At 40.8% G+C, this 27,843-nt stretch overlaps 1 protein-coding gene across 1 annotated transcript in view; it reads right to left on the reverse strand.

The window, feature by feature from the left end:
- The window catches only part of hs1bp3 (HCLS1 binding protein 3), a 111,697-nt gene that overhangs the window by 44,628 nt on the left and 39,226 nt on the right, over window positions 1-27,843 (reverse strand). The window contains exons 3-4 of the mRNA XM_059981794.1: window positions 19,773-19,980; window positions 19,149-19,347 (exon numbers count right to left, since the gene is read on the reverse strand). Of these exons, the coding sequence (XP_059837777.1) occupies window positions 19,149-19,347; window positions 19,773-19,980 (407 nt within the window). The remainder of the gene's footprint in view (window positions 1-19,148; window positions 19,348-19,772; window positions 19,981-27,843) is intronic.

Raw genomic sequence — 27,843 nt, forward strand, 5'->3', positions numbered from 1 at the left:
CTATTTTATTTTCTGTTCTCAATGCTTAATGTTAGTAGGCATATTTTGAAAGAAAAATTATTTTCAATATACTAGAGACTATATTACGTCATTTTCAGTGCCCCAGCAGAAGTGTAGAGTCAGAAATTTCTAGACTTAAACTCCAATCTGCAGTTTAAACACAAGGACCTAGACTGGTATTGTCGTTGGGCTGTACAATACTAGATGGTTTGAAGCTGAGTGACTTGTGAAATTCATACCATGTCTGTTTGCTTTTGTAGGGACACAGAAGATCTCAAGAGTACCATTTTAAAGAGCAGTGAAATATTCCTGGTGTCCCGGTCAGTAAATGTTGCTCGATTGAAACCACAAACAAATTATCCTGCCAGTACTGTGAGAGCTTGCCGCGGTGAATAAGCTGCCACATTTCAAATATTACCTTGCAACCATACTTAAAGTCTACTTCGCTGACTCAAAAGGTTGCAAATATGTCATATAAATGTAAGATTTCTTTTCAATGCCAACAACATCCCACATAAAATGCCATTCAACACTTATTGTATGTTTATTTCCAAACAAAACTGCTGTTGCGGCTGCTATGTGCAAACTATCCAGGTGAACAGAGTGGGACACAACAGGTAGAGCTCCTGCCTTAACTCTGGTGACCCAAGATCAACCCTGATCTCTGGTGCTGTCTATGTGGAGTTTTACACTTTTTCTGTGGCTGCATGGGTTTCCCCCACCCCAGAGATGTTCAAATTGGTAAATTAACGGGAGTCCGGGGAAAACAAAATGGGATTATTTAGTTTAACGTTCAAGTCAGCATGGACTCAGTGAGCCAAAGGACTACTTTCATAGTATGCCACCATGACTGCAATTCTACTGGTGACGAAGCCGACATTTATGGCAAAAGAAATACTTGTGTTCAAGAGTAAGCAGCTTCCATCAATTCATCCACACGTATGCTGACATTTAATATTTCTGAAAGCATGTGTGGAGTTACAATGTAAAAAGTAACACATGTGACTCAGAGTGTGGTGTGGGTGCCCGGTTTCCACCCCCAGTCCAAAGATGTACAGGTTGGTAGGCTAAGTGGTCATTGTAAATTGTCCGGTGATTAGGCTGGGGTTAAATCAGGGGTTGCTGGGTTTGAAGAGCCACACTGTGTCTCAGTAGATGAATCAAATAAATGAAGGTGGTAGCAGGCAGAACAGAACCTCAAATCACATTTTGTTTAAACATCACAGAACATTATTAAAATGTTAGGATCTGAGACTTCTTAAAGATGAGATGGTTATCAATTCCAACAGTGAGAACTTAATAAAGGGCTTTACTCAATAAACTCTGAAACACTTTATGAATTTTTCATGACCTTCACTGTCTATTCAAACCACTTTTGTTTTCTCCATTCACTTCAGAATAAACTATTTCCATTCTGAAATGGACTGAATGAATTGAGAAACAGGAGTGGACCCAAACATTAGCAAGCCCACATAATTTCTGCACTCAAGGCAAGACTACCCCAGCACTGGCCATTTCTCTGTTTCACTATTTTAATTACCAGGTTTAGACAAATCAAAAAGAATGAGCTGATGAGTATGTGAGTATGTGAAAAGTGTAGAAAATGTAGCATTGGTCATCTCTGGAGAAGTATATTTGCAGGTTCAGTCAAAAATATACTGTGACCAACCACAGAAAATTGTGGGTCCCAATTGTTAATTACTTCACCTTAGAAGCTATTTTATATGGATACAATATTCTAGGAGCTCTGGGTGGAGAATTAAAGTCATTGCAGCCACCTCATCCCCAGCTTCTGATAATAGTCATATGAAGTGCTTGTATTCATAATGTTTTTTCACAGACATGCAAATACCCATGAATATGTGTGAACGTGCTTCTTTGTTCGTTATTTTGAATGTGCTATTTAGTTTTTTTGCACCTTGGCTTCAAAGGAAGGCTGTTTCCTTTGCTGTGTCCATTACTGTTGAATGATAATTAAATTTCTTCTGATTCGATGAAATCAAGTTTAAGATTCTCCTCCCCAACCCCCACTAATGCACTCAAATCATTTTCATACCTCAGCTTTATACCTATAAGCATCTTTCAAAGCTGCAGTCGAAAGGTTAGCCTCAGCTCTCTCGATTTGAAGCTTTGCCTACAGGCCCAAAACTGTGAAGTTGTCTCCATCAAACCTGAGGGCCTCTCATCTTTTTCCTCCATTAACATTTCTTTAAAACTTACCTACTCGTCCATGAAAGCATGTACTACCAGGCTCAAGGGCAGCTTCTGTCCCGCCGTTACAAGACTCGTGAAAGGATGCCTCATGCAATAAAGATGAACTCTTCTCAGCTCTCAGTATACCTTGTTGTGGCCCTTGTACATTACTTGTCTCAAGCAACATACATACACACACACACACACACACAATGCTGGACAGAAAGAGAAATATACAGTTGATATTACAGGTTGAGACCCTTCATCAGGACTGTAAGGGAAGGGGGCAGAAGCAAGAATAAAGAAGGGGTAGTGGTGGAGTGCATGCTGTCTGGTGACAAGTGGCATCATTTGAGGAGAAAGTTGAGTGAGTGGGGGAGGAGGGGGGGATTATGTAAGAAGCAGGGAGGAGATAAGTGTAAGGACTTAAGAAAAAATTCAATAGGAGGGAGGTGTTGCAGGGTCATGGGGCAGCAGAGAAAAGAAGTGAGAGGACCACTATAATAAAGGAAAATGGAAAGGGACAGCAAGGAGTGGTTACCGGAAGTCAGAGTAATTGATATTCATGCCTTCACATTGGAGATTACCCAGACAGAATCTGAGATGATGCTCCTCCGACCTGAGTTTGGCTTCATCATGCTAGTAGAGATGGCCATGGACATACATGCTGGTATGGGAATGGCAAGTTGAATTGAAATGGGTGGCCACTAGGAGATCCTGGCTCTTATGGTAGATGGAGTGAAGGTGCTCGACTAAGCAGTCCCCCAACCTGCATCAGATCTCACCAATACCGAGAGGTAACACCAGCCTTATTTGTCTACTTGCACCACACTTCCTTCTGTAAATATAACACCATAACTCAGAGAGCACTTCAGCACAAAACAGGCCCTTCAGCCCATCTAATCTGTGCCAGCCTGTTCTGCCTAGTCCCATCCACACACAAACCATAATCCTTCATACCGCTTTCTTCCACTCTCTCATCAAAACTTTTAAACGTTCACAATTACCACTTCCACTGGCAGCTCATTCCAGACTCCCTTCACCCTATGAGAAATTCCCTCTCAGATCACCCTTAAATATTTCAGCCAAAACCTATTATCTCTAGATCTAGTCTCCCTCAACCTAAGGGAGATAGAGACTGCTTGTATTCATCCTACCTAAATCCCTCATAATACTATATATCTCTATAAAACCTCCCTCATTATCCTTTGCTCCAGAGAATAAAGTCTTGACCAATTCAACCTTTCCCTATAACTCAGGTTCTCAAGTCCAGACAACAACCTTGTAAACTTTCTCTGCACTCTTTCAAACTCAGTGATATATTTCAAGCTTACTAATATCTTTCCTACAGGTTGGTGACCAACAGACACAATATATGCTAATAATAAGCCATTTACCAATTAACCCTTTTAGCAACCATTTAACCTGTAAATTTACATTCTGGGACTCTTGCACGAGGACTCCAAAGTCCCTCTGCACCTCTGATGTTTCAACCTTCTTCCCTTTTAGATAATATTCCACACTATTGTCCCTTTTACTAAAATGCATTATCATACATTTCCCAACATTGTACTCCATCTGCCACTTTTTTGCCCATTTTCCCAATTTGTCTAAGTCCTGCTTCCTCAGCACTGCCTACCCTTCCACCTATCTCCGTATCGTCCGCAAACTTTGCCACAAAACCATCAATTCCATTACCTAAATCATTGACAAACAATGTGAAAAGTTGCCATCCCAATACTGACCCCTGAGGAACAGCACTAATCACTGGCAGCCAACCAGAAAAGGCCCCTTTATTCCCACTTGCTGTGTCCTGCCTGTCAGCCATGCCGGTATCCTTCCTGTAACGCCATAGGATTTTAGCTTGTTAAGCTGCCTCATGTGTGGCACCTTATCAAACACTTTCTGAAAATCCAAGTAAATGACATGCACTGCCTCTCCTTTGTCCACTCATGCATTAGGGTGAGAAGAACTCTTATCAGATTTGTCAGGGGAGATTTCCCTTTACAGAAACTATGCTGACTTTGACTTATTTTATCATTAGTCTAAAGTACCTCAAAACTTCATCCTTAATAATAAACTCCAACACTTTCCCAACCACTGAGGTTAGGCTACCTGGTCTACGATTTCTTTTCTTTTGCCTTCCTCCCTTCTTAAAGAGTGGAGTGACATCTGTAATTTTCCATTCCTCCGGGATCATGCCAGAATCAAGTGATTCGTGAATGATCATGACCAATGCATCTGTCATCTCTTCAGCAACCTCTCTCAGGACTCCGAAATCAGTCCATCAGGTCCAAGTGACCTATTCACGTTCAGTTTCCCTGGCACTTCTTTCTTTGTAATAGCAATGGCATTCACTCCAACTCCCTGACACAGACCTCTGGTACACTGCTAATGTCTTCCACAGTGAAGACAAATACAAATTACTCAGTAAATTCATTTGCTATTTCTTTGTCCCCCATTACTACCGCACCAACATCATTTTTCAGTGGTTCAATATTAATTCTCACCTCCTTTTTATTCTTTATATAACTGAAAAACCTTTTGGTATCCTGCTTTTTATTATTGGCTAGTCTGCCCTCATATTTCATCTGTTCCCTTCTTATAACTTCTTAGTTGCATTTTGCAAGCTTACCAATCATCCAACTTCTTTTGCTACCTTATATGCCCTTTCCTTGGCTTTTACGCAGCCCATTGTCAACAACAGTTGCCTTTTTTTGGTGTGCCAAACTCTACCAGAGCCTCGGTGACCACTTTTTTTTTAAAAGTGGTTGTCTTGGAGGAAAGATTCTGTGAGTGACCCCACGTCCTTCTCACAGCGCAGTTGTTTTTTTGTGAGCTCGACATGGATGGAAAGCGTGCCCGGGAGTGGCCCGACTGGGTTCAAACTCAGGAAGCTTTGCTCCGGAGTCCAGTGCTGATGTCACTGTGCCACCAGCCTAGTTGCCTACCCCTGCCATTTGAGAACTTCTTCCTCTGTGGAACATACCTATCATGTGCCTCATGAACTATTCCCAGAAACTTCAGCCATCTCTGATCTGCTGTCATCCCCACAAGTATCCCCTCCAATCCACCTGGGCAAGCTCCTCTCTCATGCCTCTTAATTCCCTTTATTCCATTGTGATACTGATACATGCGAGTTATGCTTCTCCCTCTCAATTTGCAGTATGAATTCCATCATATTACGATCACTACCCCCTAAGGGTTCCTTTACATTAAGCTCCCTAATAAGAACTGTGCTATTATACAGCACTCAATCTAAGATAACCTTTTCCCAAGTAAGCTCAAGCAGAAGCTGATCTAAAAAGCCATCTCACAGGCATTCAACAAATTCCCTCCCTTGCAATCCAACACCAACTTGGTTTTCCTAACCCCCTTGCATATTGAAGCCCCTCATTACAATTGTGTCATTGCTTGCATTTTCCAGCTCCCTTTGCAATCTCAACCCCATATTTTGGCTGCTATTTGGAGGTCTGTATATGATTCCCATAATTTTTTTTTTCCCTTGCAGTTTCTTAACTCCACCCACAAAGTTTTGACATTCTCTGACCTTATGCCACCTCTTTCTAAAGACGTAGTTCCATCTCCTATCAACAGAGCCACATCACTGCCAATGCCTTCATGCCTGTCTATCCTTTGATGTTAAACTCCCAACCATGGCCTTCTTTCAGCTGCGACTCAGTGATGAATTAAGAATTCGGAATGTGGGATCGAGTGTAGCAGATCTAAGTTTCTGATGACACTAAGTTGAGTGGAAAAGCACATTATACAGAGTCAGCACAGATATAGATAATGCTAAGTGAGCAGAGAAAGATCTGGCAGATAGAATGCAAATTGGTAAATGTGAGATCAGCCACTTAGGGTGCAAAAATAGAAGATCAGATTACTATTTAAGCAGTGCAAGATTGCAGCACCTATCATGCAGAAGGATCTGGTAGTACTTGTGCATGAATCGCAAAAGGTTGGTGTGCAGGTGCAACAGGCTGTCAAGAAGGCGAATAGCGTACTAGCCTTCATTGCAAGAGTGAGCAAATACAGCAACCAGGACAACATGCTGCAACTGTAGAGGGCACTGGTAAAGCTACACCTGGAGTACAGTATGCAGTTCTGGTCTCCTTACTCGAGAGATACACTGGCTTTGGATATGGTGATATGGTGTTGAAAGGGCTCACCTGGTTGATTCCAGAGATGAGGCTAGCCTACGAGGAGAAATCGAATCTCCTGGGACTAAACTCAAAGGAATACAGAAGAATGAGAGAGTATCTTATAGAAACATTAAAAAATTATGAAAGCCATAGTCAAGGTAGAGTCAGGAAGGTTGCCCCCACTGGTAGGAGAGTCTAGAACTAGAGGACACAGCCTCAAAATTTGTTCGAGTAGATTTATGATGAGAATGAGGAGGAACTCCTTTTCCCAGAGAGTAGCAAGTCTGTGGAATTCTCTGCCCAAAAGCAGTAGTACAGGCTACCTCATCGAGTATATTTAAGACACAGGTAGGGAACTAAGGATCATGGGGAAGACGCAGGTAAGTGTGGCTGAGCCCACGTTATCCATGATCTTATTGAATGGTGGAGTATGCTCGATGGACCTATTTCTGCTCCTATTTCTTATGTCATAAATAACCCCAAAATCATTGCCAGGAATTTGTGCATTTCAATATTACTTGTCATACATTCAATTTAGAGCAACTAAGTTGGAATGCTGAAACACTGCTTGTTTATATTCCTCAAGCTTGTATGCAAGTGACATTACTGGCAAAATAAACATAGTGTTCACACATGTAAATACTTTCAGGAAGCCCTAAGAAATAAATCTTCAGGATTGCCTCACAATTGTCTTCTTTTATCATGTACTGAAAATATTTAGACTCAATATGCAGTATTATTTACTTTCAATATGCAATATCATTTTTATGTTAATAAATGAAGCACTCAGAGTGATCAAACAGACAAGATGTGATGAATTGCTGGATTAGATGACTGCCCAGACACCCTGATTTCAGATGTGAAAAATAAAACAGAACATGTTTTTCTGTATTTGCTTTATCGAGATCACTTTGGAAAAAATATTTCCGTTATTCAGTTACTGCTTTTGCCCATGTACCATATATTCCAGAGTATAAGCCGACCCCAAATATAAGAAGACACCCCATTTTCAAGGTTAAAAAAGTGACTTTTTCATGTTACCTTTGTATAAGCCAACACCTTTTATAGAGGTTTTTGATTTAACCAGAAAAGATCATAAGATATCACATGCTGGTACTCAGCTTTGCCGGATCCAGACCCTGGAAGACAGGTCGTATTTATTGGCTGTTTTTGAGTCAAATTGGTTCCACTGTCGACGCATGAATTCTTTGGTTTGTTTAAGCTCACATCTCGTGGCTGGAGCACGGACATCAAACCACCGGGGATGACTGCAATGTCCGTATTTTCAGCTTTCAATGCTGCTTTTATCTCACCTGACAAGTGCACTTTGAACATGTTCCAGACAAGTAGCAACTTTTCCTTCCTGACACTTTCAGGACGTCGACGCCACACCACTTTAACCCACTTCAAGCAACCCGCTTCGTCCATCCAGCTTTGTGAACCTGTACCTGCTAAGAAAACAGGCCTACACATTGTACAGCGTTATAGGCAGATTCTTAATAAATAAATCAGGGAGAAAAATTTTGGATTAGGTTTCCAATGGAAAAGAATCCTCTGAAATGTAACCCCCGTGAAACCATTTAGCATCCATCACAATCTCGTTAAAACATAACACGGGTGGCGGGATCAATACGTGTACTCAGTATTGAGTTTGCGACCACCATGTACAAAAGATTAAAACAAATGCGATATGATGCTGGCTTCAAGCTGAAGGTTGTTGATTTTGCTAAAGGAATGAATAATTCTGCAGCTGCTAAGAAGTTTAATGTAAACGAGAGAGTGAGAGAGTGGAGAAAGGCAGAGGACACGCTGAGGGAAATGCCAAAGACGAAATGTGCAAACCACGGGAAAAAATGCCTGTGGCCAGAACTGGAAGAGAAAGTTTTAGAGTGGGTGAATCACCAGCTATCGTCCGGATACATTGTTACGAGAAATGATTCACGTTCAAGTGTTGAAATGGGACAAAAAACACCGTGAGGTCAGCGAAAATTTCAAAGCTACGTGAAGTTGGTGCACCCAATTTATGAATAGATGTGATCTTGCATTGAGACAAAAAACAAAGATTGCTCAGAAAGTTCCTGCAGGGTGTTGTTTACGTTCAAGAACACTGCTGGGTGTACGAAGCCGGTTGCTTGCAGTGGGTTAAAGTGGTGTGGCGTCGACATCCCGGAAGTGTCAGGAAGGAAAAGTCGCTATTTGTCTGTGACATGTTCAAAGTGCACTTGTCAGGTGAGATAAAAGCAACACTGAAAACTGAAAGTACGAACATTGCAGTCATCCCCGGTGGTTTGATGTCCGTGCTCCAGCCATGAGATGTGAGCTTAAACAAACCAAAGAATTCATGCGTCGACAGTGGAACCAATTTGACTCAAAAACAGCCAAAAATACCACCTGTCTTCCGAGTATTCGTTTTTCCGAAGTTGTCACCCTCTGTATAAGCCGACCCCCTAACTTTAGACCCAAAATTTAGGGCCAAATTCTCGGCTTATACACTGGAATTTATGGTAAGATAAATCTGTACTCACTGGATTGATATTCTTCAAACTGCTAATGTTGTCATGAAGCCCAATTATGTAACAAATGATATCCATACACAATGAAATACTAAATATAAGCTACGATACTCCAGGTGTACACTACGGCAGCACATAACAGATTTAGAAACTAGACTATATTCCTTAATATTGCACAAGATATGTCAAAGTCTTTTGTTGCTCCCATACCACAGCTTAACAAATTTACTTTATTAATTATTACTTACTGGAAAGATTGTCTTCAAAATGCTCATTTGGTCAGAAATGCTTCCGTTTCAGCCTGATTGTGAATGAAATTGAACACTGTCCAGTCAGCAATGATGGGAGAAAGGCCACTGTTAATGCAGTTGCAGGTTGTTGGACCTTGAACAGTGCACAGGGAATATCTGAGTCAATAGACCAGGACAAGGATGATCACATGCCTTAACTACTTTCTTTTGTTCCAGCTTTGGCTCCAGCTTGCAGAACACTTTTTCATTAGCTCCCATTAATCACTTTTTTTTAATATCACCCTCAGTTAAATGCCATCTTGATACCAGCAGCATTTTCTCCTCTTTAGCTTCTGGAATTCAGCTCTTTAATCCACATTTGGACCCACAGTTTCAGGCTAAACCCAGATTGAGCAGGATATTAGTAAACAACGACTGCAGCAGCCCACCTGATGCCACCTTCCATCAATGCCGGTGACTGGGGATAGACAGATTGGGAATGTGCTTCCTTCTGGGCAAGCTCCAGCCACTTACATTTAACCCAAATTACCTAAGAAATCATTTGCAAAAAATTGATTTTACCCAGTTTCTAACTTATTGCATCTTACTAATCCAGACCATAAATGCATATTTTAAAAAAATCTTGAACTAACAATGCAATTGTTTGGAAAACAAAACTTCACTCCACATTTTCAATAACATTTGCCCAGGAGGTTCCAGAAACTTCAATTCTCCTTCTACTGTGAGCACTATAGGCCACATCTCCCACCTTGCATTGCTATTAACAGGGAAAATATGAAGCCCAGGTGTCTCACGTGAATAGTGGGGATTGCATCTTCAAACCGGCTACAAATCAGTTATAAATAGCCATATAAATAGCAGAAATCAGATGATGGTTTCAACAGAGGTTTCCAGTTTGAAGTTGTAACTATTTCTTGTTCAGATTCACTTATGGTGATATATATCATTTACCATACCAGGCGAAAATGCAATCTATCTGAAGGCACTCATTCAGTGACTCCACTTTAAGGACAGGGATAGTCATTTGGCCTTTGCAGAGAGAAAATTTACAGAAAATCTGGTAAAGCATGAGAGATTAACCAGAAATTGCTGTAAAGTAACTGGCCATTCTACAAAGACCTTCTAGCACTTTGCATGCAAAACCATACAGAAGTTTGGAATACCATTAAAGCTTGCACAAACAACAGTTTCAGAATTAAGGATAACTTTTTAAAAACAGTTTCTAGGACTAAAATCAGCCTGTGTTGAGGTTTTTTAAACAATCATTTGACAAAGCTGATGTGGTTGCACGTGAGATCAAGGTTCAGGTTACAAAATGAATCTGTAAACTCACATGAAAGTGATTGATAGGTTAAATCTTAATTTGACTTTACTCCTCCTTAGAAAGTAAATCAGGATCAATTTTAGAGAATTTGCATTGACCTAATAAGCCCCCAGCAGTATTCAGACACTTCATAATCTTTACAACACAGCAAATTTTAAGTAGATTTAAACTCCCATTGTCCATTGGGAACATATATTTACATTCAAATTAGCATCCAGGGACTATAGCACTGCAGTTCTGCAAAAATCACAAGTGCAATTTTATGAAGGAAAATCCAGACACTGAAAATTAAACTTTAAGAATTTTGAAAGGAATTGGAAAACTAAGTCTGGCTAGTCGCAAGCCATCAATTTATTTTCAGACATTATTGCTATTAAAACAAGCTATCAGTGACCCAATTATAAAGGTAATAGATACTTTAAAAGGTGGTTTGTTAGGTAGTACATTTCCTATTTCTTAATGTATCACAGTGTAATGACTATCAAATCAACATTATATGTTTGCTTTCAAATGCAGAGTAACTTCAGTGAGGTTATTCTGCAGTGGTACTAATGGTTATTTAGCAGCCAGATATCCATGTTAAGCCAGCACAACAGTCTACCAAGCAAGTTATGGGAGTATCCAGAGGGATATCAAATGTGGACAATACACACTTTCCTTATGGGGCCTGTCCCTCTTACCCTAGAGCAGACACTGAAAGCAGCGATGATTTACGTGTTTCCCAGGTGTGTTGAAGTATGGCTGAAATGGCTCAGCTCAATTGCACAAAACGTGATCCACCTAGAGTTTGCTGTTCACTTCGAAGAAGCTACAAGTTGGAAACGTTTCCATACTGCATTACCAAGAGCTAAATGGCAAGAATTTAGCAGTAAGAAACAGCTGGCTCTTTAACCAATTCTCTGAATTACTCCAACCTCAGAGGATTAGCACAGCTCAAATAGTAAACATAGAGCATCGAAAACCTACAGCACAACACAGGCCCTTTGGCCCACAATGCTGTGCCAAAACATGTCCTAACCTTAGAAATTACCTAGGGTTACTCATAGCCCTCTATTTTTCTGAGCTCCATGTACCTGTCCAGGAACCTCTTGAAGGACCCTCACCACCCTCTGCGTAAAAAAACTTACCCCTGACTTCTCCTCTGTACCTACTCCCCAGCACCTTAAAACCAAGCCCTCTCATGTTAACCATTTCAGCCCTAGGAAAAAGCCTCTGACTATCCACAAGATCAATGCCTCTCATCATCTTGTACACCTCTATCAGGTCACCTCTCATCCTCTGTCACTCCAAGGAGAAAAGGCCGAGTTCACTCAACCTATTCTAATAAGGCATGCTCCCAATCCAGACAAAGTCCTTGTAAGTTGCCTATGCACCCTTTCTATGGTTTCCGCATCCTTCCTGTAGTGAGGCGACCAGAACTGAGCACAGTACTCCAACTGAGGTCTGACCAGGGTCCTATATAGCTGCAACATTACCTCTCAGTTCCCACGATTGATGAAAGCCAATGCACTGTATGCTTTCTAAACCACAAAGTCAACCTGCGCAGCAGCTTTGAGTGTCCTATGGACTCGGACCCCAAGATCCCTCTGATCCTCCGCACTGCCAAGAGTCTTACCATTAATACTATATCCTGCCTTTATATTTAACCTACCAAAATGAACCACCTCACACTTATCCAAGTTGAACTCCATCTGCCACTTCTCAGCCCACTTTTGCATCCTATCAATGTCCTGCTGTAACCTCTGACAGCCCTCCACACTATCCACAACACCCCCAACCTCTGTGTCATCAGCAAATTTACCAACCCAACCCTCCACTTCCTCATCCATTATCATCTTAAACTCCCAAACAACCATGCTTATCGTCCCTAAGCTCCCAGCAGTACAGCCACTAATTGATTAGTCAGGGCCAAATTTCAGCCTTTGACAGAATAAGGATTCCTCACACTAAACAGCAGATTATGAAATGAAATACTGCATACATTGTCAGCATCCAAACAACTACTTTCACAATACACAGGTCAGTCAATTTTCTACTGAGATCAACATGGCACTGCCAGCAGATATGCCCATAAATTATCGAGGGAGGAGACTACAGTGTAGCTTAATCTCAACAGAGCAGATTACTAATCACAGCAAGCCAAGACATGGGCCCAGTATTGCAGCACAGACTTCAAGCTTCAATTCCACACACTGTTAACCTAGAACAAGAATAGTGGGCCACCAAAATTATCTGCCTAGGTAAGAGACAAATTATGCTTCTTCTTTTAATTATGTTGGAGTAAATACGGTTGTTGATGTTAAGCATGTGTGTTTTGCCTCTTCTTTAAATAGGTATATCTTTTTTTTCTCCTTTTAATATAGGTGGACATAATAAACATAAGAACATAAGAAATAGGAGCAGGAGTAGGCCATCTGGCCCATTGTGCCTGCTCCACCATTCATTAAGATCAAGGCTGATCTGGCAATGGACTCAACGCCACCTACCTGCCTTCTCCTCATAACACTCAACCCCCCCCCCCATGCAAAAATCTAACCAAACTTGTCTTAAATACATTTACTGAGGTAGCCTCCACTGCTTCATTGGGCAGAGAATTCCACAGATGCACCACTCTCTGGGAATAGCAGTTCCTCCTCATCTCCACCCTAAATTTACTCCCCCAAATTTTGAGTCTATGTTCCCTAGTTCTAGTCTCACCTACCAGTGGAAACAACTTTCCTGCCTCTATCTTATCTATCCCTTTCATAATTTTATATGTCTCTATAAGATTTCCTCTCATCCTTCCGAATTTCAATGACTTATCCCAGGTGACACAATTTCACCCTGTAGTCTAATCCCCCTCATCTTTGGAATCAACCTGGTGAGTGTCCTGAATTTGCCAAACATTCAAGCAGCAGATTAGCCTGTTGACAGAATTTCACCTGCTGTTTTCTGGCAGTAAGACCATTGCAATGGGGGAAGCATTATACTGGTCTGAGAGCTGTGAACCTCCGGGAAAAAGTCTGTACTGTGGACCTTACTGAGAGACAGCACCTTCCAGGGTACAGGTAACAAGCAATGGTGATCCAGACCTCCATGTGCAATTGAAAAGAGCTGCAATTACCATTAAGCTTTGGCGACTGCTGTTGGGTCTTTGCAACTGATTCATCATAGCCACCAAATTTTGGACAATCTTCAAATTTTCTTTCATCTACCCTTTAAACGATGCCAGCCCAAAACAGGCTCTTCACTTGTCTAAAGTAAGCGTTAATCGGCACCACTTGCAACAAGCCAGTTATCTAGTTGTTTTAGACATTCATGTTACATGCTACTTGACAAACGTGAGTCTTTTGCTTCTTAAAGCAATCATGACCAACAGAAACACAAGCCAGTGTCAGTTCTGTTTCACTGTAAAATCGTGCAATATTATTGCAGTGGCTGTTGATCTTCTTGGCTTCAATATATTTCGCTACAAATTGTTGCTTTCAGCAGCTCAGGATGGTATACCTGCACAACGGAAGCAATAATGCAGCCTACACTTACAGTACCCTGAAACTTAAAACACACATCTACTGTCACTTCAACCTGTGTACATCGAAAAATTCACACATTTGAAACTGAAGCACTGAAATAAAGAAAATGCTAATGCTTACTTTAATTATTACATTCTGATGAAAGATGAGCTGAAATGTTAACACTTTCCTCTCCATAGGTGCGGCCTGAACTATTAAGTGGTTTCAATATTTTCTGTTGGTCATTTTGGATTTTCAATACCTGGAGATTTTTGATGTCTATATTTTCACTGGTTGGGCCACAGTTGGTGTGCTGTGAACAATAAGCACAACAGATCTTAAGAGAGACCTCTGGGTCCTACAGTGGATAAAGGGCAAGCTTAAAAAGTTAACAATAGGGATGAGGCAGTTTGAGGAACTGGAACAGTTCTACTCAGAAGTTCAGGGTAAAGAGATTCTCTTTCTTCATGGTTTATTTCCCCTGATAAATGGGTGGATATTTCACGAGGGGTGATAAATGTAAATAAGAAATGAGAACAGCAATAGCCATGTAGCCTTTCAAACAAAGAACAAGAGAAGTGAAAAGAAATCTCCTCATACAAATGGACGCTAAGCACTGCTTGAAAGGCTGCTGGAATCTGATTCCATGGCAACTTTTTAAAAGGCATTTGGGCATATACTTGAAGGATTAATTTTGTAGGATTTTTGGTGAAAAGATTTGTGTGTAACTAAACTCAACACCTTTCATAATGCATAATAAATGTGCTGACTATAGGCTATCTGGGCTATTGAATTTTATGGTCCAATGACAAACTAGGCGAAAGATAATTCATGCCCGATGTAAGTAAAAACAGCAATCTAGGACTCTATTCATGTAAATACCACATTATTATCAATTAAACTGTCAGGGTAAATTATATCAGATCTGAATCTTTTTTTCAGTTTCTTGAACAACAATGAAATGGTTACAGTTGTCTGGAGGCCAAGTCTTTCTACACTGTTTAGCTCCCATCTCTTTACAAGTCAGGAATACAATTTATCAACTACACTCCACTCTCCACATCCCTAGCCTCAAGCACAAAGAGTAGACTTATCTTGTAATTGACGGAGACCATCATTAAAAATGGCCAGACTGTCAAGCCTTGAGCACTATACGACAAGCCGCATAAAAGTCAAGGCAAGGCCAAGAATAGAAGCTTTCATCAGATACCAACTATTTAATAATGCAGAAGGCCTATAAATGCAAAAAAAGCATCGAGGTAAAATTAAAATGAAAAATTAAGCTGGCAAAGAGAAGATCTGAAAATATACTGTCAAGTACAATGAAAAATACAAAGGTGTTTTTATGACTGCATAAAACGAACAAGAACAATGAAGGGAACAGTTGGGAAGAAGGAAATACGCAGGAGAGTCAAAAGCTGTGATTTCTTAATTATCACTACTTCACAAAAGGGGGGGGCGATGGCAACATTGCACTTAAAGAAGAGCCTGAAAGATTGGGTAAAAGCTCCTTAAGTTCTTAGGGGTTGAACATTATTGAAAATGGATAAATAGCTAGGACCAAACAAATTCTGTCCCTGAAAGTAAGGAAAGAAGTTGTGAAAGAACAGATTAAATATAGACATAGAGCACTGATTAGTCAAGGGAATGTTTCACCTGACCAACAAATTGCACTTTTTGAGCAGATCAGAAGTATTGATAAGCAGTGTACTTGATGTAGTTGACATGGATTTTAAGCAAGGATTTTGATGAGTTTCTATGTGGCAGGCTGCTCAACAAGGAACAACTCCAAGAAGTCCAAGGGCGTATGGCAAATAGTATTAAAATCAATAGTAACAGAAAAGACAATGATTGATTTGTGATTCGTGGCTCAGTATCTGGCACCATGCTTTGTGGAATATATATTAATGTTTTGCTGTTGAATGCAAGGGGAAAGCATTAGACTGCCAAAAGGTCACAAGATCACAAGACAAAAGGAGCAGAAGCAGGCCATTCGGCCCATCGAGTCTGCTCCGCCACTCCACCATGAGATAAACTATTCTCCCATCTAGTTCCAATTTCCAGCTTTTTCCCCATATCCCTTGATACCCCGACTAATTAGATACCTATCAATTTCCTCCTTAAACACCCTCAATGATTGGGCCTCCACTGCTGTATGTGGCAACGAATTCCATAAATCCACAACCCTGTGGCTAAAAAAAATTTCTCCTCATTTCTGTTTTAAATGGGTACTCTCTAATTCTAAGACCGTGGCCTCTTGTCCTGGACTCGCCCACCAGGGGGAAAAAAGGTATCGATGCTCTGGTCAGTTGAGAAGCAGCCAATGGAATAATCCAGTGAAGTGTAAGGTAGTATACTGTGGAAGTTGCAAGACAATGAAGGAACACCTAATAAATAGAAGGATGAACAAAGGATCTATTTATCAAACTTCTTTGATGCAGTAAATGTGCAATGGAACTACTTAACATACTGAATTAAAGCTTAAAAAAGGAATTTGATAAGATACCACATTAAAGGCTATAATGTAAAATAAAATGTCTTTGTGCAGGAGGTAAAATTAGCTGATGAGCAGGAAACAGTAAAGACATAAATGGGTCTTTTCCGAGAGCATTTCGAGCCTGTTGCTAGACTACCAGCTGAAAATGGCCACTTGCCTGAAAAGGAAAGGTTAGACAGGTGGGGCTTGTTGCTGCAGGAATTGAAGAGTGAGAGGTGAAACATTTAAGATTCTGGGGGAGCAAACATCTGCTGAAAGAACTGATTAGGATGAGTAGCATCCGAGGGAGGAAAACGTTTTGACCCAAAACATCAACAATTCCTTTTCTCCCACAGATGCTACTTGACCACTGAATTCTTCGTTTGCTGCTCCAGATTCAGTATCTACAATCACTCGTGGCTCTAAACATTTGAGGATGGAAATGGAGAGGCATCACTATTTGAAAACATGGGATGCCATAACAATGTTAACAATGGGGAAGTTTGGATAGTAGGTAATAGAGGAGTGCAAGAGGATTTAACTGAAGTACATATTGTAATAAGTAGAAAAATAAGAAACACAGATTTCCTTCAGCGCAGGGGGTAAATACAAATGTAGGTAGATTTAAAGTCAATGGAGTACTGCCAGGGATATCTAAAAATTATGAGGACATTACAATTCAGAAGCACATGCTTGCTAAACAGTAAAAATAGATGTAATGGATAAAGCAAAGAAATGCCACAATCAATGGAACACATCAAAGCTTCGCAGTCCAACCAGGTCTAGTAGTGAATCATGGAGGGCAATTAAGACAGCCCCAGGATGTGCTAACTCCATGAGCATCTCCACCCTCAATGACAATGGGTCCAGCATGACAGTCCCAAAGACTGAAGCATTCATGAACACCTTCAGACAGAAGTGCCATATAGATGAACAGTCTCAGCTTCCACTTAAGATCTCCATCATCATAAAAACCAGTCTGCAGCCAATCTGACTGACTCCCTATGATGATAGGAAATGAGACCACAGGACACAGAAAAGGTTATAAAACCAGAAAACATCATGACTATAGTACTGAAGACCAGCACTCCAGCAAATACCCACAGATAATGCTCCAAACACTGCAGAGAATATTATGTAAACCTAAAACCATCTAAGCACCTTACAAAACCATTTACAGCCACAAAGTTATACTTGGGCCAAGTTTTTTTCCCCAGAAGCAACTCTTTCTAAATTTTCAATTTTGCTTAACCATGTTCCTGTAACTGAACTCAGAACATTTTACTAAATTAAGACGTTTCAGAGAGTGTAAATTATCACGGTCACCATCTTCTAAAGTTAATACAGCATTTCCACTGTAGCATCAGAATTTAGCAAGAAAATGCCAACATAATGCAGTGAAGGGAGTGGTTTTAATGGGACTGATATCTCATTTATTTGCTACAGAAGGGAAGAAAGGATCTTAAATTCGGTGCTCTAACAAATATACCATCAGATTTTAATTTACCTGCTAATATTGAAGGAGTATTTAGGACAAAAGGAAAACTACATAAATCTAGTTGGAGAACCTCTACTTTGTGATCATAAAACTGCTATAACTGAAATGGCTCATCATCAACATTTAAGATACAATAATCCCCTTCATCCAAACATTTCACTGAAACTTACTAAAACAAAATAGACTAAGTCACTTCTTAAACACAAGAAGGTCTGCAGATGCTGGAAGTCCAAAAGCAACATACACAACATGCTGGAGGAACTCAGAAAGTCAGGCAGCATCTATGTAAATGAACAAACAGTTGGCGTTTCAGGTCAAGACCCTTCTTCAAAGCTGGAAATGAGGGGGGTAAGATTTTAGAATAAAATGCTGGGTGAAGGGGAAGGAGGAGAGCTAGAAGGTAATTGGTGAAGCCAGGGGGGTGGGAAAGGTAAAGGACTGGAGATGAGGGAATCTGATAGAAGAGGAGAGTGGACTATAGGAGAAAGGGAAGGAGGGGAGGCACCAGGGGGAGATAATAGGCAGGTGAGAACTGGTAAGAGGCCTGAGTGGGAAGAAAGGGAGAGGAAAAAGTTCTTCACTGGAAGGAGAAATCAATGTTCATGCCATCAGGTTAGAGGTTACCCAGATGGAATACAAGGTGTTGCTCCTCCACCCTGAGTGTGGCCTAATTATAGCACAAGAGGAGGCCAGGGACCGACATGTTGGAACAGCAATGGGAATCTGAATTAAAATGTTTGGCCACAGGTGAATTCCACTTTAGGCATCTGGAGCTAAGGTGCTCGAATAAGTGGTCTTATAGAGGAAGCCGCATCGGGAGCACCAGGTACAGCAGATGCGTCAGAAATACACCAAATGAATTTGAGGGCAACTTCCACCCTGCCCATAAATTGACTTGGTCTATTTCTGTCATCTCTCTCCCCTTTCTCGATCTCTCTGTCTCCATCTCTGAAGCCAAACTGTCTAACGAAATCTTTTATACACCTACCAATTCCCCTGGCTATCTTGACAGTACCTCTTCCCACCCTGTCTCTTGTAAAAAGCTCAGTTCTTTTGTTTCTGCCAGATCTGTTCCCAGGATGAGGCATCACTTTCCAAGACATTCTCTGCATCCAGCACATCATTCTCTACATCTTCCATCATCTCCAAAAGGATCCTACAACCAAACACATGTTTACCTCCCCCCATCACATTCTCCGCAGCAATCCCTCCCTGTGATGTTTCAAATTACCTCTTGTTTGAAAGAAATCACCTTACCGAGTAACACCCAGAGGATCAGATATTTCTTCACATTTCTCTATACTTGGCAGAATGTTTTTTGATTCTCTTAAAATCTCTGTGTCTTGAGAAGTTTCTTGACCGAAGAAATCCCCTGAGTCACCATCATCATCTTTCAAATCATCAGCAGCACTTCCAGTTTTGTACTTTAGATCACCAAGCTCTTTAGTTTTTCCTCCTATTACAAGAAAAAAAAATGGCAGTTACTCTTGTTACACTCATCATCTAAAACACCTCGAAATAACTGTTTTCCCCCCAAAAACTACAGCAAAAAAAAATTAAAAAGACTTGAAAAACTTCCATGAGAGTTAGATGACTTTTTAAATCATAGTGTAATGTACAGCTGTATTTTATTAGTTTAAACTGAGAGTTTCATCTTCATAAAATGAAATAGAATAGTTCATTTAAAAAAAATTCTGATACCCTACTTTCAGTGTTTTGAAAGGAATCTCAAAAGCTTGTTCAAAAGATCTTGATGTCATATGGAAAATATATAAGCATATCAAAAAAGACTGGTATTATGTTCCCCAATGGCAATGTATGCCAATAGAAGAATTTCCTCCCAAACCTTCAACAGTTTCCTTCCATATTTCAAAGAGTTACCTAAAAACTCCAACAACTCAGGACTAGATGCCAACACTGTGTCCTTGGCAATACTTCTGAAGATTTCATCAAAAACAACTCTTCTTTCTTTTATGTCAGTCTCAGCTACAAATAAAACTTTCCTAGGCATGGAAGGTATTTTTGCCTTTGAGTACCGGGTGCTCAGCTTCTGACACAACTCATCAATTTCACTGTATTTCTTCGATACCTAAAAGAAAAGAGGAAGTTTAAAGTTACTATCTTACTTTTCAAATACTCTGCATTTAAGCAATTAACTGTCGCAATATATTATCTGTTCTGTACACAAGACTATGTTTGGTAGACAACTTTTTGTTTATTATGACGATTATAAAACACTGGGATATCACCAGACATGCTGCTCTTACCCCACATATAGGAACAGCAACTGACCCTCAGCATTGAGAGAAGGATGAGCTGAACAATGTAGGCAATTCCTGATAATTCATTTTGGGTTTTTCTTTGCCAGGATAGGAATGTTGGCCTCTTTTACACCATTACCAAAATAACCCAAAATTCCTTGGATCTTTTCATCTGGAACCAGTTACGGTTGCATTGCAGAAGCATAAACAGGATTTTAAAAAAAATCTACTTTGAAATATTAATTGATCAATCATGAACCTGAAAAACATAGTTAGTTTTTGATAAAAGTTGCAAAGTGAATGTATTTTAGTTGGCTTATAAATAACATTATTTTCCACATTTGTGCTCGAAAGGCAGCGAACCAGCCACTGTACATCCAGGGCAAAACACACCTTAACAACTTTGGTAGCATACCAGTCTAAAGTAACTTCTAATTCACACGGATTGTTCAGATCACCAGCACTTTTATGGACTGGGCTGGACAATAAGGTTCAGAATGAATAAGCATAAATACAAGCTGGGGATAGGTGGTTTAAGTTCCATATCAGTCAGCTGGTAAAGGATCTGAAGAAGTGAACTTTAAATTTTTTTAATACTTGGAAAAGAAATCTAATGGGAATATACTGTTGAGTAATTTCAATTCGCAGTCACTCCTCCACAACACATTACCATAATTACACTCAGCATTAGTATTCATTCATTTCTGTACATCATCCTAATTGCAAGCCATGTAGCTCCTCAAACCAGCTACAGAATTAAATATCTGTATCCCATCTCTCGAATTCCATGCATTAATCTTCGACACATCAACCTCAAGACTGATTTATAAAAAGATCAATTCCTCTTTGAAGTGTTTAAATTCACTTGCCATCCTTGATTCTGAGGGATGGGTGGGGTGCAGGAAATGAAACTTGATATTTTAGCTATCCCTAGCATGGAAAACATTGTTTCTGTCTACATCTACTTGGCCTAAATCAATTTTTTTTAGATGCCCAAGACAAACTTCAATGCATCTACTCTGTTATATCCTTTTATTAATTTAAAATACAAAAAAATAGACACTCCACCCATATAAACCAAGTACTTTCAAAGAGTCCCGATGAAGGCTTTCAACCATAATACAAGTGGTCCCCGTTTTCCAAACGTTCGCTTTACGACACCTCGCTTTTACGAAAGGCCTACATTAACTACCTGTTTTCGCTAACCAAAGAGTTTTCGCTTTTATGAAAAAAGGCAGCGCTCACTCTGAGCAGCTAAGCTCCTCCCCGGAACTGCATTCAGCATCAAGCTGCCATAGCTTAAACATGTATCTGTGAGCATCTGTGCTTTATCTCGATTTATTTTGTGCATCCATTAGCAAGATGTGTCCTAAGGTATTGGAAAAGCCTAAGAGAGCTCGTAAGGGTGTTACGCTTAGTGTAAAACTGGACGTAATTAAGCCTTTCGATTGTGGTCAATGAAGTAAGGACAATGTCCATGCATTGAACTTGCCTGCGTCCACCATTTGCACTATTTACACGCAGAAAGAAAGAATTTTGAAAGCTGCCGATGTTACTATTGGTTCTGCTCGTAGCAAAGTGGTCTCTTTTAGTCTTCTGGGAACTTTTCGGCAGCTGCATAGTTTAACGTTTACTGGAGAGAGTGCTTCGGCTGATACCGAAGCTGCCGAAAAGTTCCCAGCAGAACTGAAGAAAATAATTACAGGAGGTGGTTACTCACATAAGCAAGTGTTTAACTGTGACGAAACTGCGATTTATTGGAAAAAGTTGCAGAGCACCCCAACCTCCGAAGACTCAGCCTAACACACCATCATCAGTGTGTTCGCTGTCTTCCCAATTCCAGTAAGTGAAACTACATTGTACATACATTATTTCTACTTTATATAGGCTGTGTATTTTTATGTATTATTTGGTATGATTTGACAGTTTCATAGCTTAAAGGTTACTGGAGAGAGTGCTTCCGCTACACTAGTAGCACTACATAGTGAGATTTTCACTACGCTAGACAGTGCTGCAACGATTGCAGAAAAGTATTTCTACTTTATATTGGCTGTGTATTTATCATATCATTCCTGCTTTGTTACTGTTAATTTAGGTTTTATGTGTTATTTGGCATGACTTTGTAGGTTATTTTTTGGGTCTGGGAATGCTCTCAAATCTTTCCCATATTAACAACTGGTAATTGCTTATTTAATTTACGACATTCCGACTTACAAAACATTTCATAGGAACGCTCTACCTTCAGATAGTGGGGAAAACCTGTACTGCCATTTTGTTTTCTCCCATAAATTCTGTTTGAACTGCCATGCTCCTCCAGTACTTTGTTGCCCCATTGCATTTGAGGAAAGATGAACTGACCTTGATGTAACAGAGATTCAGCAGAACAATGTTTGCGTCTCCTTTAAATTCTACACCACAAGCCCAGACATTGTTCTGCTGAATCTCTGTTACATTCTATCAAGGTCAGTTCATCTTTCCTCAAATGCAATGGGGCACATTATTCTGGGCAAGTCTGACCAAGAGCTCAATGTGGGTGTACAGACCACATTTCATTCTGCTTTGTGTCTCTGCACTCACGTTGTTAACAATTATTAGACATGATAATTCAAATGCTTTCCTTCTCCAAACATTTAACCTCACAACATGAAATGATCATTGCGCACTTTCTCACTCCAATCTTAGTCCATACTAGACCGGATAATTTTGAAAAAGATTGTTTTGCGTAAAAACAATAGGTGTCCACACTATGTGTTTTAAAAAATATCTCTGTCCACATTGAAATGGATATTTTGGCGAATCCCCTCCTCCTGCGCATGCGCAGGACACATCTACTGAAAACAAGCGACATGTTTGGTGTCGAATCTCGCAGTGAAAGGTTTGGAGCATGTTTGTTCAGTTATAGACTGGAAAAACTTAAACGACGGACAGCTGTTGGCTCTCGCGCAGGAGGACTTAAAAGAAAAAAAAACAAACACTGGAGCTTACGGAGGCAACCGACAGGGAGTTCATGGACAGTATGACCTGGCTGATGATGAACATTGAAAAACTGACTAACTCTGTTGCATTAATAAAGCCCCTTGTTAAATGTATAAAACATTTCTGCATCAGTGTTATCTTGTATTTCCATACAATGTTACATTAGGCTGTTACACATCTATTGTCAGAGAAGTACTTGCATAAATAGGTAAACCACTTTCATATGAGCAAGGACAGAAAACAGGGCAAAGTGAGTATACTTACTTATTCAGTAAGTTATGGGTCTAAGTATTTGGTGAGTACATTTCTAACTCTTCTGGCTTCAGTCTCGTTGCCATCTGTTCTGAAATTGTTAGGTTGCGTTCAAGAAAACAATGAAATGGCGTGCTGCCATCACCATATGTTCCGGCACGTCATGACAGCATTTTTAGATTTCTCCGGTTACCCCATCCACATTGCTCCGGCCAAGTGGCGTTTTCAAAATTACACACTCTGGAGAGCGTTTCTGAAAATCTCTGGTTTCGGGGGATGAAAACGCAGTTTTAGTGCGAACGGAGGGTAAAAACCAAGAGAAAAAGCTTCAGTTATGGATTTACCCAGTGTAGTGTGGACGTAGCCTTATTCACAACTCACCAACAGTAGCTCTTTCTCTCAGCTGACTACATCTCCCAACTTGGTGTCATCCCTAAATTTGGATTAGCAAATCGACCTTCACAATGACCATGGAGAGAAAATGATACGAAATTTCCTGCCTTGAAACTAATGAGATTACCATGTCTTTGCATTAGAAAAGAGATGGAATTGAAACTTGATAAGGACAGTATTATGTCACAACACACTGGTGCTTCAACAAATTATGCAGTGTAAAAAATCTGCCCCAGAATAGGTGGAATATTCCAGCCCTGCTCTGTACAGCGGCAACTGCAACATTATTCTTAATTTATGCTCCATCTAACCAAAATATATCACAAACACAAAAAACTCTGCAGATGCTGGAAACCCAAAGCAATACACACAAAATGCTGGAGGAACTCAACAGGCCAGGCAGCATCCATGGAAAAGAGTAGTCAATGTTTCGGGCTGAGACCCTTCATCAGAACTAGAAAGAAAGAAAAGTCAGAGTAAGAAGGTGTGGGGAGGGAAGGGAGAAGTACAAGATAGTAAGTAACAGGTGAAACCAGGGGAGGGGTGGAGGTGGTCCGTAACCAAATTATATTTTTAGATAGAACATAAATCCAGTACATTGCAATTTTTGAAAATTGCAAAAAAAAATCACCAGAAGCTGGAAGTATAACACACACCAAAAGCATAAAATGTTGAAGATAGTAGATAATGCCACATCTGTGGGACAAGAAACAAGGCCAACATTTTTAATCCCTCCCACTCCCAGTGGAGAGTGCTCTCCAGTTTCAAACATCCACCATTATTCCTATACCTAAAAAGACCAAGGTAACATGTCTAAACAACTGGCATCCTGTCACACTCACCTCAATAATAAGCAATTGCTTCAAGAGGTTGGTCAAGAACTAAGTCTGCAGCTTGCTACCACCCAAACTGGTCCCCTTACAATTCGCCTACCGACACAACCAGTCAACAGATGATGCAATAGCCACTGCTTTACTACTGTCCTTACACATCTAGAGAAGAGGGATGCTTATGTGAGAATGCTGTTGTTGGACTACAGTTCAGCATTCAACACCATAATAACCTCCAAGCTCGACAAGAAGCTCAGAGACCTCTGCCTTCACCTTCCCTTGTGTTGCTGGATCCTGGACTTCCTGTCAGATTGCCGGCAGGTGGTAAGAGCAGGCTCCCTCACCTCTGACCCTCAACACAGGTGCCCCTTGGGGCTGTGTCCAAAACCCCCTCCTTTATTCTCTGTATACCCATGACTGTGTCGTCACCCCACAGGTCCAATCTGCTAATTAAATTTGCTGACAATGCTACATTGATTAGCCTAATTTCAAATAAAAATGAGGCAGCCTACAGAGAAGAAGTTATCACCCTAACAGAGTGGTGTCAAGAAAACAACCTCCCCCTCAATGTCACAAAAACAAGGGAGCTGATTGTGGACTACAGGAGGATTGGAGACAGGCTAAACTCTATAGACATCAATGTAGGATCAGTACTCGGAGCTATGACGTGGTGGCCATTACAGAGACATGGATGGCTCAGGGACAGCAATGGTTACTTCAAGTGCCGGGTTTTAGATGTTTCAGAAAGGACAGGGAGGGAGGCAAAAGAGGTGGGGGTGTGGCACTGTTGCTTAGAGTGTCACGGCTGCAGAAAAGGTGAAGACCATGGAGGGATTATCTACTGAGTCTCTGTGGGTGGAGGTTAGGAACAGGAAGGGGTCAGTAACTTTACTGGATGTTTTTTATAGGCCGCCCAATTGAAACAGGGATGTCTAGAAGCAGACAGGGAAACAGATCCTGGAAATGTGTAATAATAACAGAGTTGTCGTGATGGGAGGTTTTAATTTCCCAAATATCCGAATATTGGCATCTCCCTAGAGCAAAGAGCTTAGATGGGGTGGAGTTTGTTAGGTGTGTGCAGGAAGGCTTCTTGACACAATATGTATATAAGCCTACAAGAGGAGAAGCTGGACTTGATTTGGTATTGTGAAATGAACCTAGTCAGATGTCAAATCTCTCAGTGAGAGAGCATTTTGGAGGTAGTGATCATAATTCTATCTCCTTCACAATAGCATTGCAGAGAGATAGGAACAGACAAGTTAGAAAAGCGTTTAATTGGAGTAAGGGGAATTATGAGGCTATCAGGCAGGAAATTGGAAGCTTAATTTGGAAACAGATGTTCTCAGGGAAAAGTACGTAAGAAATATAGCAAATGTTCAGGGGATATTTGTGTGGAGTTCTGCATAGGTATGTTCCAAAGAGACAGGGTAGTTATGGTAGGGTACAGGAACCGTGGTGTACAAAGGCTATAATAAATCTAGTCAAGAAGAAAAGCTTACAAAAGGTTCAGAGAGCTAGGTAACGTTAGAGATCTAGAAGATTATAAGGCTAATAGGAAAAGTTATAAGGCTTACGAAGAAAATTAAGAGAACCAGAAGGGGCCATGAGAAAGCCTTGGCGGGTAGGATTAAGGAAAACCCTAAGGCATTCTACAAGTATATGAAGAGCAAGAGGATAAGACGTGAAAGAATAGGACCTATCAAGTGTGACAGTGGGAAAGTGTGTATGGAACCAGAGGAAATAGCAGAGGTACTTAATAAATATTTTACTTCAGTATTCACTATGCAAAAGGATCTTGGTGATTGTAGTGATGACTTGCAGCAGACTGAAAAGCTTGAGCATGTAGATATTAAGAAAGATCATCTGCTGGAGCTTTTGGAAAGCATCAAGTTGGATAAGTCACAGGGACCAGATGAGATGTACACCAGGCTGGTGAGGGAGAAGATTGCTGAGCCTCTGGCAATGATCTTTGCATCATTACTGGGGACAGGAGAGATTCCGGAGGATTGGAGGGTTGCGGATGTTGTTCCTTTATTCAAGAAAGGGAGTAGAGATAGCTCAGGAAATTATAGACCAGTGAATCTTAGTTCAGTGATTGGTAAGTTGAACGAGAAGATCCTGACCGGCAGGATTTATGAACATTTGGAGAGGTGTAATATGATTAGGAATAGTCAGCATGGCTTTGTCAAGGGCAGGGCATGCCTTACGAGCCCGATTGAATTTTTTGAGGACTAAACACATTGATGAAGGTAGAGAAGTAGATGTAGTGTATATGGATTTCAGCAAGGCATTTGATAAGGTACCCCATGCAAGCTTATTGAGAAAGTGATTCAAGTGGGCCTTGCTTTGTGGATCGAGAACAAAGCTCCATCATTCCGCTATGGCTGATTTATTATCCCTCTCAACCTCAGTCTCCTGCCTTCTCCTCGTAACCTTTGTCACGATAGACAATATACAATAGGTGCAGAAGTAGACCATTCGGCCCTTCGAGCCTGCACCGCCATTCTGAGATCATGGCTGATCATCTACTATCAATACCCAGTTCCTGCCTTGTCCCCACATCCCTTGATTCTCCTATCCATAAGATACCTATCTAGCTCCTTCTTGAAAGCATCCAGAGAATTGGCCTCAACTGCCATCCGAGGCAGTGCATTCCAGACCCTCACAACTCTCTGGGAGAAGAAGTTTTTCCTTAACTCTGTCCTAAATGACCTACCCCTTATTCTCAAACCATGCCCTCTGGTACTGGACTCTCCCAGCATCTGGAACAAGACTCTTGGCAATGTGGAGGATCAGAGGGATCTTTGGGTCCGAGTTCTTGGGATGCTCAAAGCAGCTGCGCAGGTTGACTCTGTGGCTAAGAAGGCAAATGGTGTATTGGCCTTCATCAATCGTGGGATTGAGCTTAGAAGCCGAGAGGTAATGTTGCAGCTACATAGGACCCTGGTCAGACCCCACTTGGAGTACTGTGCTCAGTTCTGGTCGCCTCACTACAGGAAGGATGTGGAAGCCATAGAAAGGGTGCAGAGAAGATTTACAAGGATTTTGCTTCGATTAGGGAGTATGCCTTATGAAAACAGGTTGAGTGAACTCAGCCTTTTCTCTTTGGAGCGATGGAGGATGAGAGGTGACCTGATAGAGGTGTATAAGTTGATGAGAAGCATTGATCGTGTGGATAGTCAGACTTTTTCCCAGGGCTGAAATGATTGCCACAAGAGGACACGGGTTTAAGGTGTTGGG

The sequence above is a fragment of the Hypanus sabinus genome, chromosome 10, assembly GCF_030144855.1.
Source record: "Hypanus sabinus isolate sHypSab1 chromosome 10, sHypSab1.hap1, whole genome shotgun sequence".
Taxonomy (NCBI): Eukaryota; Metazoa; Chordata; class Chondrichthyes; order Myliobatiformes; family Dasyatidae; genus Hypanus; species Hypanus sabinus.